The sequence below is a fragment of the Corvus hawaiiensis genome, chromosome 1 (assembly GCF_020740725.1).
Source record: "Corvus hawaiiensis isolate bCorHaw1 chromosome 1, bCorHaw1.pri.cur, whole genome shotgun sequence".
Taxonomy (NCBI): domain Eukaryota; kingdom Metazoa; phylum Chordata; class Aves; order Passeriformes; family Corvidae; genus Corvus; species Corvus hawaiiensis.
In genome coordinates, this window is record NC_063213.1 from 49,075,456 (window position 1) to 49,093,444 (window position 17,989).

A 17,989-nucleotide genomic window follows, 5' to 3' on the forward strand; every position below is an offset into this window, starting at 1 on the left:
GAGTTTCCATCAATCACCACTAAAAGTTTTTGACAGCTCTGGCATGTGTGACACTTACACTAGATATCAGTCTTGTGTTTCACAACTTTTATTTTGGCTTTATTTTTGACCAGTACGCTTCTGACACAGTATTCTCTCTAAGGTTTTGTATTTTTTCAGTTTCCTGATGTAAAACAACTCTTTCTTGCCTCCTCAGAGAAAATGTAACCAGGAGGGAAAAGTCAGAAAGGAGCGCAAGAGAAGCAAGTACCTTTAATCCTTAGTACCAAGAAATAAAGATTTCCAAATAAAAAAGGAGAAACCCCGAGAAACTGATTACATATGAGGTTGAAACTACCAACAAATACTAAGGCCATTCATCTCTCATCACTGTCTCTCCCTCCTGCTGTGCCCCCACACGAGAACAACCCAGCCCTTGGGGACAATGGTGGCTTTGTGGCGAGTGGGGCTGCGGCTGCCTACACGGACAACAGGAGAAGAATGCTGTGCAGAAACATGCACTTAATGTCATACTGAGGGGGCACACAGGCTTTATCTCACCCTTTGCTTTTCTTCTTCTCGTTTCTCAAATGTGCCACTACACACATAACCCCTCAGTAGCCCACACTCTCCGTGCATGAGATTTCTTCCCTTGGGTTGCAGGGCAAAAGTGCGGCTGTAGAGAAATTGATTCATACAGCAGGTGTGTATCGCGGGGAGGACAGGCTGCAGGTAGGGAATGTGCTTTTTATTCAACACACAGCCCTGCCAGAGAACATCATCTTCATGTACAAAACAGTACTGGAAGGATGGCAGGGAAATGGGAGGGAAGGGAAAATCATGTCGTGCATATGAGTTGTGAAATTTGATTCTGAACACAGCGGCAGATAGATTAAACCTGTGGTGACTAAATAATTACAACACCATGACACTTGCTAATAGCCAAAGTTAGTTTTGCACCCTGAAGAGGTCACAGGATTCTTCCAGAATTTAATCCACTTTGTGTTTTGGTAAGAAAAGGAAGGAAGAAGGATTAGACAATGAAAGGAATGTGAGAATTAAGGAAAAGCGTTTTGTCTGTAAACAAATACTGAAAGAAGGATTTATGGTTAAAATAAATTAATCTCTTAAGGATGGCTCATTTTCAACAGCAGTAGAGGTCTAGGACCACATGCAATCTTTTACAGTCAACTGGCTTGGCTTTTTATTAAAAAGAAACAGATATAAATATTTTTCTTTTCAGTAAACAGAACAAATTCCAGTCCTGTTTCTTATGACATGCCCAGGGATCAACAGTGGAGAAAAGATGTGTTAAGAATAAAAACAGCAAATCTCCCATAAACTGTAGAAGCCAATCAGCAGCATGCAGACAAAATTCAGGAAAGCATAAAATACATTTAAATGTACATTACAATTCACACATTTAATCTACTGATTTATTTCGCTATTTCTACACACAGACACAAGTAAAATCACACTAGCTGAGACATATGTACATGTCAATCAGGAAAGAAGTCCTTGCCCTTGCTCTCTAGAAACACAGACCTCTTCCTGGCAAGCTAAAAGAATTACTTTGGTAGTCCAAGCAATTAACTAAATATATCAAGGCACAGAGAAGTTTTTCTGGGAAGAAAGCCATGTTCTTTACATCAGACAGACATCTTCCCCTGCATTTTCATGATGCATGAGGCTCTGTTTCATTCAGTAGGTAGCACCAATTCAAATGGGAATAAATTATTTTATTAATTTGATTTATAAAATAAACTAATTATCCACAAACCTGTTTGGGCATGAAGACTACTAAAGCAAGAAGAGAGGAAGGTGACACCTAGTACAGACTCAAGGAACACAAATTCCAGTGATTTTTTTCCACTGGGTGATTATCTTTCAACCTCTTTACGTACAGATTTCATCACAATGGATGTGGTGGTTGTGCCCAGTGGAGGACAAAGAAGGAAAGTTTTAATGGACGTTAGCTTTCAGGAAAAGCTTTGAGCCTTAGTTCCATGGGATTAGTGAGAATTAAAATAAGATTCAAGAAAAATAAATCCAGAGAATAATAGAGAGCCTGTGATCATTAATCACATAAATCCATTTTCAGTTTAAGTAAATCCCTAGAAGATTTCACACCATTGAAACCCAACCAAACAGAAAAATAAGTATTCCAGTTCCTTGAAGAATGAGAACTATCAACATACTTCTTTATTATATCCCACATTTTTACATCCTTCCATGCCAGTTTTTTTACTTCCATCAGGACAGATTGCAGTGATATTGAAATGAAGACCTTGGATCTGGTTATCCACTTGAATTTTCACTTCAGAGATTAGTTTCTGTAACCAGAAAACAAGTTTTACTAGCATTGCATCTCAAAATATAATGTACATTAGTGACTAACACTAAGTACAGCTACTATGTCTGACTAAAAATGAAGAAAGCTTGTCTGTGTGAATAAAGGAATGAATTAAAGCATTGTTTCCCATGTAAAGACCCAATTACATTCCAAATATACACAACCAATGAACTGGTAATTCTGATAAAGAGGATTAGGTTTTCCAGATGAAAATGTTTTCAGCTTTGCTAACATGCTTTTGAGAGACTGCATTTTTCGCAATTTGAAAATCTATTCCAACAACCATGTGCAACAAAAACTGCTCATTGAGTCCACGCTGCCTTTTAGCCACACACCTAAAATGTACTGTTACAACAGTAAACATACATAAAACCACTGTTATCCAGTAGAAAAGTTTCCTAATTGACTTGACACTTTATAAACTTCTGATATTTTGCATCTGTCTTGGAAAATTTTCTCTGAACAAACCTTGGGGTGACCCAAAGGCTACTGGGATTATTATTACAGATTTTTCTGGGTCAGCTAAGACTATGTAAGCCAACAATTGGCTGATCCCATTAGGGCATTTTGCAATAAAAAATAATGAAAAAGCCAGCTACTTTGTAACTTGTATTTACTACATACCCTAAAATCCTTCTTCCTTCAAGGAAGAAATACTTCTTCTTGACCATTTAAAAATTTATTAAAGCTCTGTACAAACTTATGAGCTGAAATTTGCACAAAGGGATTTTTAAAATTCCTGTCATATTACTATTAAAAATGAGTTTAGTGGGATCTTTTTACTGCTACAAATGGAAATGCAATTACATGAATCTTAACACATGTTTATCTTAGTAACTTTTTGAAAATTAGTGACTCATCTTTGGCTTTTTAGCCAGGGATTTTCAGCCAGGGTTTTCCATAGCTAAGCCTAAGGTTTCCCTGCCTGGAACAAGACTGCAAGAGGCCCACTGTCATTGAATATCAACACTAAATTTATTTTCTTATCTAAGTCCTTTTTTCTAGAAGGCAACACTTTCAAGACCTGTTCACCATGTGTTTATATATTGAAAGCCCCTAAAACTATGATAAAAATCTCAAACTGTGAAATCCAGTGAAGGTTAGGATGGGAAGAAAGATAGTGTCCAAAATATGAAAATAAAGCAAAAGCAAACTGGGGGTGGCTGGACCAGGAAAGTCCCACTGAAACTTGTACTGAACTAAATAATTGTTTCATGAATTTTAATTTCTTCTCCTTGAATGTTTGCCCTGCACTGGGTAAGAACTGTGTTACAGTTTAGGATGAACAGTGTAAAGGTGTCATACAAAAGGACTACAATCTTCAAAATTTTTTGCCAGCAACTTCCTGCAAATCTCCATATTCAAAATGAGATCTCTCAACTTTATAAGAGAAGTAAAATATCAGTGAGAACTTCTCTGCACTTTGATGGCCCCTAAACTCCTCTGCTTTTGAATGTCTTTGACTTCTGCCCAGTGTCTCCAACATGACAGTGAGCAAAATGTGTGCAAAAGCACTCCATGGACTAGGAACAGACACAGGGGCTGGCTCTTCATTATAGCAAATTTGCTGTAAGCAAATTGCCTAATTCTGTGGTTAAGGAAGTAAAATGGATAGCTTCGGCCCCCCAAATCCAATCAATTTAAAAAAAAAAGGTGATACCTGTGGATACCTTGCATACACTTTTGTAGCTAAGTTTTCAACTTTTTGAACCTAAATGTTTGTGTGTAACTGCACAGCTTAGCAGCATCCAACTGTCCAACCCACCACATTCATGCTGCTCTATGGCCTCCCCGTGCTCTGGTACATCAAATGCCTATTTCTTGGCTTCATTATCAAAGCTGTTTGTTCCCTCTTTCCTTCACTAACAAGATGCCTATTTCACTTTCAAACTGCCATTCTGTGTCAAGCATGTGTGGAAAATGACTTTATGGTATTTCCCATACTATTACTTTCTCTTTCCCAGACAATTATGTTCAATTGAGTGCTCCAGGCAAGAGTTCACAAAGCCATTTTCATTGTTCTCGCCCAAATACCTACCAAAACACTTCTTCACTTCCATGCCTCAAACCCCCAAGTTATTACACTGTTTTTTGCAGTATAAATGCTGCTCCTCATGAAATCCACTGTCCTCAAACTATCTCCTTGTAAATTCCCATCTCTTGTTTGTTTCTAAAAATTATGCTGCAAAACTCTCCAGATACTGCATTGTGTTTTTGCTCTGAACTTATATGGTGCCTGGACAGTGGTGTCTGGTCTGCAACTACAGATCTGAGGTGCCAAAATTCAAATAAATAAACCCTCTTTTGAAGTGACATAGCAACAGGTGCAGAGAATCAAACAGAATATTTAGAATCACCCTTAGAAATTAAAAAAACAGTAGCTCTTGGCTTTGAGACCCTGACAGACTGGAACTTTGAGAGCTATCATAAGATAGTATCACCTCTCCACCTGGACATTAGGAAAAGTAGGGAATGTATCCTTTTGGACTTCAGATGGAAGACGAGATCTTGGAAATTCCAACTTCAGGCTATGAAAGATGAAAAATATACAAATATTACATACAACATTGTCACTCTCATCATACCTGATAGGCTTCTACCACCAAATCATTGAGATTTGCTGCTTGTGATTCTATTTGTCTTGCAACAGTACCAGGCAAGAGAGGTAACAGATCCTATGAAAAAGACAATCATTTATGCACAGTTTTAATTTTAAGTATAAATATTGTGCCTTCAAAATTAAAAAAAGAAATCAGGTTTCTAACCTACTTTATACCAATGAAACTGGCTTCCTTGAACAGCAAAAATAACATTGATGTTATTGTCAATCAATTTTTCAGAGAGCTGCCCAAGAGATGGATGCTCCTGTAAAATACAACAGAAAAGAGAAGACTGCAGATTAGTAGGGAAAAATCTTTTATTTCAAATATGACACATTATAGATTTCCAAAACCAATCCAATCTTCATTTCTAAATGTACAGAGAATGCGAGACCTACATCAAAACCAGGGTGGGGTCATCCAAATAAACAATAAAAAAAAATCACCAGGGCATCAGCCAGGCTTATCTGTTGCCAACTATGTAGATCTGCTGCACAGTGGAGGGAGGACTAACTCTACAGTACTATTTTGTTGGTTTGAGTCTGATGCTTAAGAAGTATGGGTATGTTGTGATCCATGGTCCATCTAGAAGAACAGGGAACAGGTGGGTTCTTGTGCAAAAGTCAGGGAGAAAATACAGCATGAAGCACTGAGATGAGGTGTGCTTTTGAGAACAGCAAGGAGGGTAATTAAAAAGGTTTGATTCTCAGACATGTATTTTGGCATCAAATGCAGCCATTGGATCAGGTTCTGGCAATGTCAGTATTCTGTACTTATCTCACTTATGACTGACAGCTTTCTCCTCTGTGTGCTCAAGACCCACCTAAAGACTGATGACTCCAGTCCTCACCATGACCACCTGCTACATTTTCTTAACCACACCCGTGCTTGAAGAAGGTGGCATGAGTTTCACAGCCCTCCTCAGTAATGCATTGTTGTATTTGCTGAAGTACCTATGACAGCATGTCCTGTGCCAATGACCTGTCCTTCTACACTTCTCATTGAGAGATCTGACACGGATTTGAGAACAAGAGGTGTGTTGCTATCTCTTCATCCAAGATCTGGGGAACTTCAAGGGTGTCGGTGTGGTCCCAATGGGCTTTGTACACCTGGGTTATGTGAGATCCCTTCAGCTCCAGTACTCTAAACCAATCTGTATCTGAAAATCAGTGCTCATTAACCCTCCATAAGTGAATAGTTCTCAAAAAGTAAATTCAACACTTAAAATCCAGATTAAACAGAGAAGTGACTGGGGCCTTGGCTTGTGATTCCACTTAAAGAGATTTCATCTGGACACCTCCACTTATGTCAGGTATTTCAACCTTTATCCCCCACAAACTTTTGTTGTCTTTTTTTCCTGGTATTTTTCACCATCTGCCCCATATTATCTCTCTTGCCCAAACACAGTCTGTTACCCCGAACAATTCTTTTCTCCTCGGATTGTCCCTTGTTACTCAAGGCACTCTGCAAGTCAACAACTCTGCTAGCAGTAATCTGAATAGCAAGAGAACTGAGACAAAGTTATGCAAGGGAGCAAAATCCATTTTCCATCATATTGCACCATTATAAAGAGCCTTGCACAGAAAGAACAAAGGAGTTTCTTGGTGCAGTTTGATATTAGCCTCTAGAGGGTACACGCCTCTCTCAAAGTTTCAACGCTTTGGTAAAAGATTATATTCCTTAAGATAACTGATGAAAGGCAGATAACACAGTATTAAACCGTCCTTCTTACAGCTCCAGCTGGAGAGAGTGCCATGCTCACTGGAGAGAGAGCAGGCATTTCTATCACACAGGAGTCATGAGTGAACTGCAGCAGTGGTGGCTTTGTTGGCATTTTCAGCAGCCTACAACAAAGTGCTAAGCCTTCCTTCCTTCTCCATGACACAGAGCACATTGGTGGGGCCTCCATTGTGCTGCACAACCCTACAGGCCACGCATAATTGGCTGGAGATCACAGACACACCAAGTGGTCCCAGGACACGAGTGAATCCAGATGTTTTGCAAACACCTCCTGCACCATAAATGTGTGAATGATAGGGGCAGTATCAAGGGATCATGAGATGGTGGCAAAATAAGTCAGTCTTCCTGCTTAGCACATGGTATTAGACCTGTCTCTGAATTCCAGCAGAGTGGCCCCTCAACAACTCTGCAGCTACTAGCTGAACTCTCTAATCAGGAGTATCAGAAATTGCTTCCCAAGCCTTCAGGAAACAAAAACTTATTCAGATGGAGCTTACTGATGTCAAGAGATGACACCCATAGACATGCAAGGGCTGCAGGGGCAGGATCCCCAGACTACCTCTGCTCACAAGCAAGGCTGAACTTCCATGTATCTATCATCAATAACTCACTAGAGTGTCCAGCTTCTTGTTTCTTTTTATTAGAATTGAGTTAAAAAAAAAAAACAAAGCTCAAAGCATCAACAGACCCACACCAGCTTTTTAATTTTAAGCATGTAAAGAGATGACATAAGGTACCAATGGTAACTCATGGACCCTCACTTTGCTTGCTGTGAAAACCTTGCTGTACTTTGTCTTTTTATCTTATCTCTTCCCACTACTGCTCAGACAAATGTACTTTAATTTTAGATCATCTTTCTTCTTTCAATTACATCATTCATTTTATTATTTTAACCTACTGTGTTAAGCAGAGAAGATAACTAATACAAATGTTAAGTATTGCAGAAAGGGAGTTAACCAAACACAGATCTAATTAAAATGGACTAGATTTCTTTCCTGTCATGCATTTTTTTTTGCTGACCTTTGTGTGACTGCTTAGCAAAAGTTAGAAAGAAACATTCAGAAAAATGTCTAAGTGGAAACATTTCTGATGTAAAGGCCAAGCTTATTCAAATAAATAAAGCAAAGTCCTCTTAACTGGCACAAGTAAGAAATAAAAATATGCCAAAATGCAATCTTCTCATGACTACCCAAAGCTAAGAATCAAAGCAGGAAAACAATGTGATTACAGAGGTCTCTTTAATTTAGTACAGCCCAACAAAATTGTATGACTAAGAAAAAACCCCAAAAATATGTTTCACATTATGTTTTCTAAAAGACTGACAGACTTTGATGATATTTCATTTAAATATCAAAAAGTCTTCCCAGCCCCTGATTTCACTTGTTCATTTGAAGTTTCTTTATGGATATCTATGAATAAAATAATCACATATAACATGGATGAGAAGAAAAAAGCAGGAAACCAACACACTTTCCCTTACAGACACTATTGTGTTGTCATCAAATCTACTCCAGAAAACGCAATGCTAAGAAAGATTCCCTTGCTAACCCTTTTCTAGTACTAAGTGCATGTAACTAAGTGGCTACTGTTAACATGTCGGCATGCAAAAATTAGCCCATATTTAAAAAAACCATATGGATCTAGATGTGCCACCATAGATCTAAGCATCTTTCAAAGTAATTTCATTTGGGTGGATAAAAAAACCTCTTTTCATAAAATACATCAATAGTAGTAATCATGGAGATTTCTTTTTCCATATGGGACAGTAAAATTATGATCTTTCAAACCAGGATGCAGAATATCAGTTAAAACACCTTTTTTCAGTCAGCCATCAATCTATCCTGGCTGCTTAGAAAGAGATTCATTAATTTTGTCTGTATTTTCCATTGGTGAGTTTCTCCAGTTGCAACAGAAATTAATTCCCAAAGCTGGACAGAAAATAAATATAGTGTGTTGTTTTTTTTTTTTTCTGAAACAGACAATATCTTTATTATCAAAGGAATCCTGAACACTAGAAAAAGATTTGTGCCTTTAGCAATTATTTAATAAGCAGAGCAAACATCCTCTGATTTATAGCACTGCAGCTAGGAAAACTAAAAGAAAATAAAAAGAGAGTGTGTTCTGCTTTGGGAAAGAAAAGTTTCAGGATTATTTGCTCTAAGTAAAATAAGCTGAATAGACTGATTAGAGTGGAAAAAAAATATTCAGACATCTGTGAGGAAATATCGAAGAAGTGAAAGAGGGAGTATATGAATGCAAGAACGTCAGATAATCGGAAATCTAAATAACCTTCTTGTTAGCACACACTCATCTCCCTCCTCCACTCAGCAAGGTCCCAAACACTCACCGCTTCCCAGAAACCTCCCGTATTTCATGATCACACAACAGCCAGCGGCCTCTTCCTGCTGCTCCACCATCCTTGTAAACACCAGTTGCCGGGATTAAATTCAGGTTTAACCGCACTTACACACAGCCCTCACTGATTTCCCTTGCAAATTGCTGGTTCTGGCTGAACACAGGCTGTACACGTTAACTAAGTGCAGCCAGCACCGAGAACAAAACTTCAACGTGCTCTGATTGTACCACAGTTCATATTTCTGCTTTCTGGGGATTAAACTGCAATTAAGCAGTGATTCATGTTTCTTAAATAAGCAATTCGTATTTATTTAAGAAAATTCCTAAAGCAGTTGAAACCTACAATTCTTAGGCAAAAATTCCTTTCTTCAGTCACTTATGACTACTTTTTACATTCCTGAAGAAAATATTTTGAAATCTAAAAATACCTGATGAAGGCGTCTTATTCTGCTACAGCAGATTGGATGCAACTTTTTTTCAGAGGCCTGTACTACCACACATTGGCTTTCTACTGTGAAATCTGAATGCATTTAATGCTAATCCATCCAGCTGAGATAGTTCATTGCTATTGTACGCCCTCTGGTTTACTCTTATCAAGCCTTTTCAACCAGTGCACCTGTGCATCTTCTGACCATAAACCACAGCCGCTAGCTTTGCCTTATGAGCATGATTGTACAACTCTGACATATTACCAGCTTCTACTTGTGCAAAATATCACACTACACACTTCTTACTTGTATTTTATACAAAATTTTTATGAGATGCTAATAAAAATCCAAACCAAAACCAGTAACATATCCTCCTTGGCTGTGTACTGTTTTTTTCAGACTCCAGAATACTTTATTCCACACAAAAAGAATGCCAATATGCCAGGTGACCAATTCTTCATTTCACAACTTGCCTATCTAGAAAAATACCACTCTAATAACTGAAATAAAAGCAATGCTTTGACAGCAGTCTAAAAACGTTCTTTACACAGTTTTGCACTGCCTCTCTGAAGGCAAAATCTATGACATATACCTTACCATACTCGTAGCTTTGACGTACACATTATCTTTCAAGTGACAGTTTCCATCATGGGGGATTACAATTCCTGCTAATTTACTGTCAAGGGCCAGATGGGAAGTTTGATCTGTCATCACAAGAAGCAGTCGCTTTGCTTCTTTACGCCATCCAATGTGGCTCTAAATAGAAAACAAAATTAGGCATAAGAAAGCAGTACCTACCTATTTTCTAAAATCAATAACAAAATGAAAAATTAACATGAAAGACCACTTTCAGATATTACACTGCTTGGAAGCACTGAGTTTAAACCAGGCTATTTAAAGCATTTTGTGTGGAAATAGATATAATGTCCTACATCTGAAAACTACCAATTTCTTTTTTTTTTTCTCCACTTTCCACTTTCTTTGCTTTTTGAAGAAAAACGTCCCAATATACATCCCAGTTTTGCTTTATACAGTAGGCTTGATAACAACTGCCACATTGTGTGTGTCACTATTATGTAAAAATGTAAAGCATATAGTTTGTAAAATTCTCTGGGATCCAAGAAAGCATTACAACCAGTAAATATGCATTCGTCCATATTGATACTTGTCATCCTGTTCTACATTTACTTTGTATTTATTTACTTTATATTATTATCACTCTATAATTTCCTTTTCCTACACAATTTTCTGGAAAATACTTTAGTATGTGATCACAAATCAATAAACTAAAGTTTGAAGGTCTTCATGCAATTGCAAATTGAGAAATTCTTTATTATGCAGCAAAATGCTACATTTATCCACCATCTTAAGGGACTGATGGCAAAGTGGCAGCCTCAAGGGTGAATTGAATGTCTTTTAGGAACTCAGTGATGTGAAGGATGCAGCAAGGTAAGCTTATGTCTAAATTTTTTTTTATGCCGATTTGTATTTTCAAAACATTTATCTCCCTGATTATAATCAAACCTCTGAGGCAGACAGGAAATACATCACATGCTTTTTCATTTTTCCCTCTCTTGATTATTCCATCTTCTTTTTCACTGCTTCCATTTCATCTCCTTCCTATGACACTGTCTCCTCTCTACCATTCGCATGTGAAACGTGTACCTGCAGTACACCCCATGTACTCAGCCAAGCTTCATGACTTACTCTCTGTCTTCCTTTCTTCACAGAGAGGGATTTTGCTCCCTTCTCAGGCTCATTCTCTGCTAGCTCTGAATGGGGATTAAACATCTCATGCCAGAAAGGATAACAAGTACAGAGGGGTGTCATGTCTTTTCCAACTTACACTTTAGGCATCAGTCTCCCTCAGACCCTCCTAGACAGCATTCCTCTAAAAAAAGGAGTATTTTAAGTTTTATTTATAAACAGGTTTTGACTTAAATAATTCCAAATTCTCCTCCAGCATTGTAAAAAACTCTTCTCCTAAGACTCCATCATTTGACTTTGTCACCTTGAGAGTTGTTTAGTTTTAGGTAATCCTGTGAGGAGCAGGGAGTTGGACTCAATCATCTTTATGGGTTCCTTCTGAATTAAGATGATCTGTGGTTCTATGATTCCTACCTACATATGTCATAGCAATCAAAATTTTAAAGCAGCTCCATGTTCTAACCTGCTGTCTCTTGCAACTGTGATGTATTGGTTAAAGCAAGATGGAGCAAGTTATAAAGGTCTATTGTAGGCAAATTTAGTGCACATTAATATAATTTGTAGTTCATGATGGTCATTATGAATTGCACATTTTTCCCATCCATTTTAGTTCACAATTCAGTTAGAAGGAAAGCCTCCACATTCTCATGAATGTTTCCATTCTATTGTTCTTGGAAGCATATATTATTCTAGAACTCACATGTCATAAGTGTGGAATGTGTCCAGTGAGAAACACTGAATTTTTAGGAATTTTTCCAAAGTTCCAGAATAATTTTTTGTAACAGGTTCAACCACAGTGTTTATGAAGAGTGGTTTTTACTTACCTGTTCATCAAAATTTGAAAATAAAATTGGACCAAACTATTCATTTTTAGCATAGTTTGGATTACTGTTTGTCCTTGACTTATTGTACTGCTCAGAAAAATAATGCGAAGATGGACAAGATAAAACCATTGTCCTGACATCATTCTAACAGATGAGAAACACAGCAAGCCTGTGATTTGAACAGGAGTTGAGTATTTTATAGAGCATTACCAAACCCATGAATCAACCGAATTTCAAAATTTTTATTGCATTAATATGTGTAAGAATAAAAACAACAACCAAAACAGCTCTCTAGAGCAAAACTAACTCTCTTTATCTAATATGCTTCTAGCTTGAGACCTACTGATACAGATCTTCTTCATCCTTTTCTGCATGGGAGAGACTATGACGAAATTTTATCAATATACAAAAGTTAAATTTTAGTTGATTTGTACTGTTTTAAAATATGAAATCTTTAAAAGTTGATAACATTGAAGTTCTTCTGTTTTCCTTGTAAACACAAGCAGATACGTGAAACTTATCATTCAATTTTCAAGTCCTAAAGGAGAAGAAATGTCAAATTTGTATGTCTTCACTGAGGAACACAAGCAGTGTTTTAATGATTTTTGAAACTAATTATGTAATTGACTGAAATTAATACATGTTTCCATTCAAACAAGAAGCAGTTGCTTTCATCATCCATCCTATGTTGGTTAGGCTGGTTAAAGACAGAATTTGAAGATCATTAACCAATACTGAAACATATTCCCTCATGCTGTCCTTTTACAGTTTCAATTGCAAATGTACAGTTAAGGGGGAAATAATGGAAAAGGAGGAAAAAAAATCTTAGTATTATCAGGCATGGAACTGGCATTTTGAATTCAAGAACACTGAGCACCATTGTACCTATATATATTTATACACATTTATCGATATATATATATATATAAAAATATATACAGTGCCTGAATTACTATTTCTTTAGACTTTTGTAAATAAGCTCCTTCCTTACCTGGCACACAGCTGCTTGAAGCATTGCATCAAAACCTCCTTCAGGTGTATCAATATTCCCAGAAATTTTTTGTTTATTCACTGCATTTCTGAATTCTGCTATATTGTCAGTCAGGGATAGCACATGAATATAACCATGAGGAGGCATACAATCTAAATTGTAATCACTGTAAAAACCAAAACAAATCAAAAGCCTTATTTTTCATTTGAAGGAGATAAAAATATTGCATCCTCATTAACCCATAAAATCCTGGTACCAATACAGATGTAGGTAGCACAGGACAAGAAACAGAAAAAAAGAGCAATTCTATGTGAAATTAATTTCAGTGGGAAGTAGTTATAATTAACTACAAAAAATGTATATTATTTTGTATTTTATGGAATTGTGTGTATAATAACAGTTAATATACTGACAGTATATATGTAGTGTTTCATACAGAACAAAAATGCAACAAGAGGGATGGTATGATCTCAGGGAGTATATAAACCCTTTTGGAATATCTACAGGGTGATACAGCTTAGCTTTTCATTATCCCTGAGAAAGGACTATCACGCTGCAACATTAAGATCCTTTAATAGGTTGCTACACAGGCTACTGGCTCAAGCTATAATAAAATCTAAGTTCCTATATCCACTAGTGTTACGTAAATGTACATAAAATTAATATTGATATTTATAACAGCTACCTCATCAAAGAGATGAGAAAATCCATTTTCAGTAACATCACAGTAAAAAATATCTTTTCAAATTATGCATAAGGGAGAAAGTCTGATGTTTGTCGTAGGTAAGCTAGTGAAACACCACTTATAAAGGTCATTTATCTGGGACCCACTCACAGCCATGATTTATGGCACAAGTTGAAGTGCTCATCCATTTCAGAGATGCTGAGCAGGTTTCAATTCCCTTAATTTCTACTACATTCAGACTGGAACCTGCCCTCCTCCAACTCAAGGTGCAGTCAAAGAAGAGAAACTGGCATTGAAAGGATTAATACCTCTGCAGATGTCGACTTTTAGTCAAAATGCATCATGACCTAGAAATGCTAATCAATATCCACTCACTCTGTATAGATGGTCTAGATGACTGCTTTATCCACAGATAGTCACACCTGTAGAATGAATTCCACTACTAGGAACCAATTCAAAACCCACTGAAATCACAAAAGTTACTTAGGGACTTCACAGAACTCTAGATCATGTCTTCCCAGGAAAGGCAAGCAAGAAAGTATGAAGAATTTATATTCACTTTTCCAACTACTATCATACAGCTCTGAATGTGTTGTGAGTAATCTTGCTCCCCAAGGCGTTTTGGAAATGATCCCTCACTTTATGTATGTTGAACACAAGGTATAAAAGGCATGGTATGAAAAAGGAAATGCAGGCCAGAACATCTTTTCTATTTAAAAGAGGATTTCATTCACATTAGAACTGTAGAAGCTGATCAGAGGATTGCTTTTGTTCATTAAATGAGCTGAAAGGAACCACATAATGTTGACAAAAGTAGAGTTTTAAGGGAAGAGTTAATGAATACATGACCATACACTAGAAAGAACATGGGTCAGAAAGTACAAAACTTTGTGATGAATCTAGGTAGCATATCCAAAATAACCAAAACCACAACAGTTGACTTTAAAATTAAATACAAAACATAACCAAATATCCCAAACCAACATGGATATTGGCTTGTTCTCCTAAAGAAAATACAGCACATTTTTTCTGATACAGAAAGTTTTCCTGAAATCACTCACCAGGTGTTTCAGAAGTAATCATTGTAAAACAATTTTCATCATTTCCTTAGGAACTTTGTCAAAGAACCACGGTATAAGGAAACAAAGACAAATTCTGAAGAATTTAAAAATAAATATGTATAATGGATATTCGTGTCATTAAATACACGTCTCAGTGCTAAAGTAAATATAAAAAGACTACATACCTGCACTGGTTATGGATTCTACCTGGATGAATGCTAATATAGGGTGACACAGTTTTATCCACATAGGATCCAAATCCAAGTCGAAAATCAAGAGAAATATTCTCCATCTTTTTAGATAAAGCAAATCCAACGGAATTTAACTTTTCTATATTGTTGTGCATAGAAGCTGAGACATCAACTAAATAATAAAGATCCACAGGGTATTTCTCTAAAGGACGAACTTTTAACATAAAGTTTGCTTCACTTCCTGATTAAAAAAAGAAACAAGTAAGTTTATTTACTATTTTTGAATGGACATGCTTAAAAATACATTTATTTTTGTAGCAATCTCAGCATAAAGTTGTGTCAGCAAAGAGAAAAACAAACAAACAAGAAAATCTCCCAAGAGTAAATGAAACCTTGAAGAATCATTCAAAAATAAGCCATAAAGGGACATTTTGTACAACATCTTGGTTTTTTCTTCTTGCAGGAGCACTGTGCAATTATTGTAAAAATCTGACTTCTCCCCATTTTGTTTTAAATTCATGGTTATGCAATCCCTTTGGCATTATAACAAAAAGCAGTTGTGGCTCACAAAGGACACAGATCTGCATACAAATTGGGGTCAGTCACTTCAAGGTTGACACTTCAAAATATGTAAATGTATCCTGCAAATAGTTTGTCATATGACAGAATCTAAAACTACATATGCACCACAAGGACAGTGCAGCCTGAAAAACTCACATAAATAATGATACAAGTTTATCCCAAATTGCTTCCAAAGATTGGATGAGAAAACTCTGTAGGATGAAAATATATATTTTTTTAAAAAAGGTTTTAATCTAAAAATAAAAAAAAAAATCCATGTTTTGGCATATACAAAATAGAACTCTTATTTCAGAATGACAGATGTCTGTCTCTCCTGCAGTACCACAACACATTCTCATATGTAATAAAAATATTAATGCTTTGGAAACTGCTAAAACTAGTCCTCACATTTTTGCTTCCCTAATATTCTGTAATGTCAGCAAAAGGAGTTAAGTGATGAGTACAGACAGAGTAGGTACAGTAATGCATGGTTTCAAATTAGTCATCATTTTATGTCACCTGAAGTGTGAGCTCATAGCAGAAATGAGTTTAGGATCTTCATGTGACGAGTGGAGAATCTAATCCAGTATTGTGCAATGAAGATACAGCAAAGGACAGGAAGAAGGAAGATGCTACAGAAGAACTATGCAGGTTTTCAATAAAAACTATCAAAAGGTACATCCAGTACAAAGATCTGACTCAGAAAAGTTAAATATGCAAAAGTAATTTCTCCCGTTTCTTTGAACGTAATCCATCTGAAAATGTCAGGATTTGTCTGTATTAGGTCTTGCACGAGGAAAGCAATTTCAGTGTGCTGCAATTTATGTTTCCTCTTTGCCAATGTAAATTGAATTACTTTTTGTAAACGATCCTTGCAGGTCTCCAGTTTGCATATAGCAAGATATTGACTGCAGCTTTTATTTTTTCCCACATAAATCCTAAATGTTGAGTATATGTAAACAGTGTCAAAACCCCCAGTTTATTTATCAAAATATTTATCAAAATTTATTTATTTTATTTATCAAAATAAAACCATCTTTGTCTGCATGATTATACTGTATCCAACGTCTGTTTTGAGGAAAAACTATAGTGGTATATCTGTGCATTTTCCTGAGGCAGAAAATATGGGCAAGATATCTACATATAAAAAGTTTTTCTTCTGGAGTCCTTGGAATTTTATACTTCTGCCTCCCTGATGCAAGAACTTCTGCAAAGCATAAGAAACCCCAAACTTAATTTCATTATTTAATGGAAAAAAGTTTACTGAAACCAAATTTTAGAAAGCTAATTTTTTTTTCTATGAATCTGCTATGCCTTTGGAAATAAATGTTATTACAGACAGAGCTAGAGGTAGCTCAGTTCCTGAAACCATTTCTCAGTACAAAGCGGAGTATCAGTCACTTTGGAAGGAAAGTGGGGAAAGGAGAAGTGCTGATGTTACCTTGACAGTTTTATTATTGTAAGGAGTGAAAATGAGAACTCCTTTGTAATTTACACTCATGTAGATCCTTCCTTTTTCCCTAGTAATTGACATAAAATTATCATTTCCCCAGTGAAGATCAGCAAAATACTTCTCCCAAACACTTAATGTTTTCCTACCAAAGATTGATCCCTCTCACATATTTTTCTCCAATTATTCTTTGCAAAAGAAAGAAATAAATTAAATTTTATTGAGTGAAAGATAACCCTGCATCTTTTTATATCACCTTTACTTCTGCTGTTGGCTACAGCTTTTTTAGAGATAGAGAATGAACACTGATTTAATTAGACTTCAGCTGAGGGCAAATGGAGATATACTAGTTATAAAAAAAATTCAGGCAGTGAATACTTAAGTCTTCTTTAGGAATTCAGTCCTTTCTTACATAATGGTTTTCGTATTTTTTTAGTTGTCTAGTCAATGCACTTGAAAGTAAAGAAATAATCAAGAAGTTTATCAAATCATGAATTCAGTAATTATAACTCTACTTTCAGAAGGAAAGGTAAGGCAAAACTGTTAGTGTAAGTGGCTAAAGAATCAAGAAACTACATAAGAAAACAGGAAAGACTACCTAAAATTCCCTTTCCACTTATTACTTCCATTATTCTGACCTTTATCTGTGTTTGACAGAAACAAATCTTGCTGAAGATGACACTTGAATATGGGAGCAACACCATCACAGTCCTACAATACAATGTTATACCATCATTCTTCCAAATAATTATTCCAGATGCCTCTTCACGAAATATCTGTACTTAGAAGTATTGTTTTTATTTTAAGTTTACTATAATATCAATGTGTTAGAGACGACCCAACCTGGACGCAGTTGGACTGAAACTTTTCCTGGTGTCACTTGTATATTTGTTTCGTGGTCACTAGGTATTGTGACATGAACTGTAGGGTTTTCAACCAAATCTGATTGGCAGCCTCTTTTCATTAAGTTGAAAACAGTGTCACAGCGTCCCTTCTGTGTTGTGCCAGCCATGAAATCCTGTTTAATAAGAAACAAAAAGTACAAAACAATCTGAGCTGAAAAA

At 36.3% G+C, this 17,989-nt stretch overlaps 1 protein-coding gene across 7 annotated transcripts in view; it reads right to left on the reverse strand.

Annotated features, from left to right (window-relative positions):
- ITGB8 (integrin subunit beta 8) overlaps positions 1–17,989 on the reverse strand; it is a 49,180-nt gene that overhangs the window by 13,111 nt on the left and 18,080 nt on the right. For 5 of the 7 annotated variants that reach the window (XM_048303832.1, XM_048303823.1, XM_048303801.1 and 2 more), the window contains exons 3-9: positions 17,769–17,943; positions 14,909–15,155; positions 12,978–13,143; positions 10,053–10,211; positions 5,102–5,197; positions 4,918–5,007; positions 2,178–2,312 (exon numbers count right to left, since the gene is read on the reverse strand). In XM_048303832.1, the coding sequence (XP_048159789.1) occupies positions 2,178–2,312; positions 4,918–5,007; positions 5,102–5,197; positions 10,053–10,211; positions 12,978–13,143; positions 14,909–15,155; positions 17,769–17,943 (1,068 nt within the window). Of the gene's footprint in view, positions 1–2,177; positions 2,313–4,917; positions 5,008–5,101; positions 5,198–10,052; positions 10,212–12,977; positions 13,144–14,908; positions 15,156–17,563; positions 17,637–17,768; positions 17,944–17,989 lie in introns of those variants that run through there. The other 2 variants (XM_048303841.1, XM_048303815.1) reach the window with 2 other exon arrangements.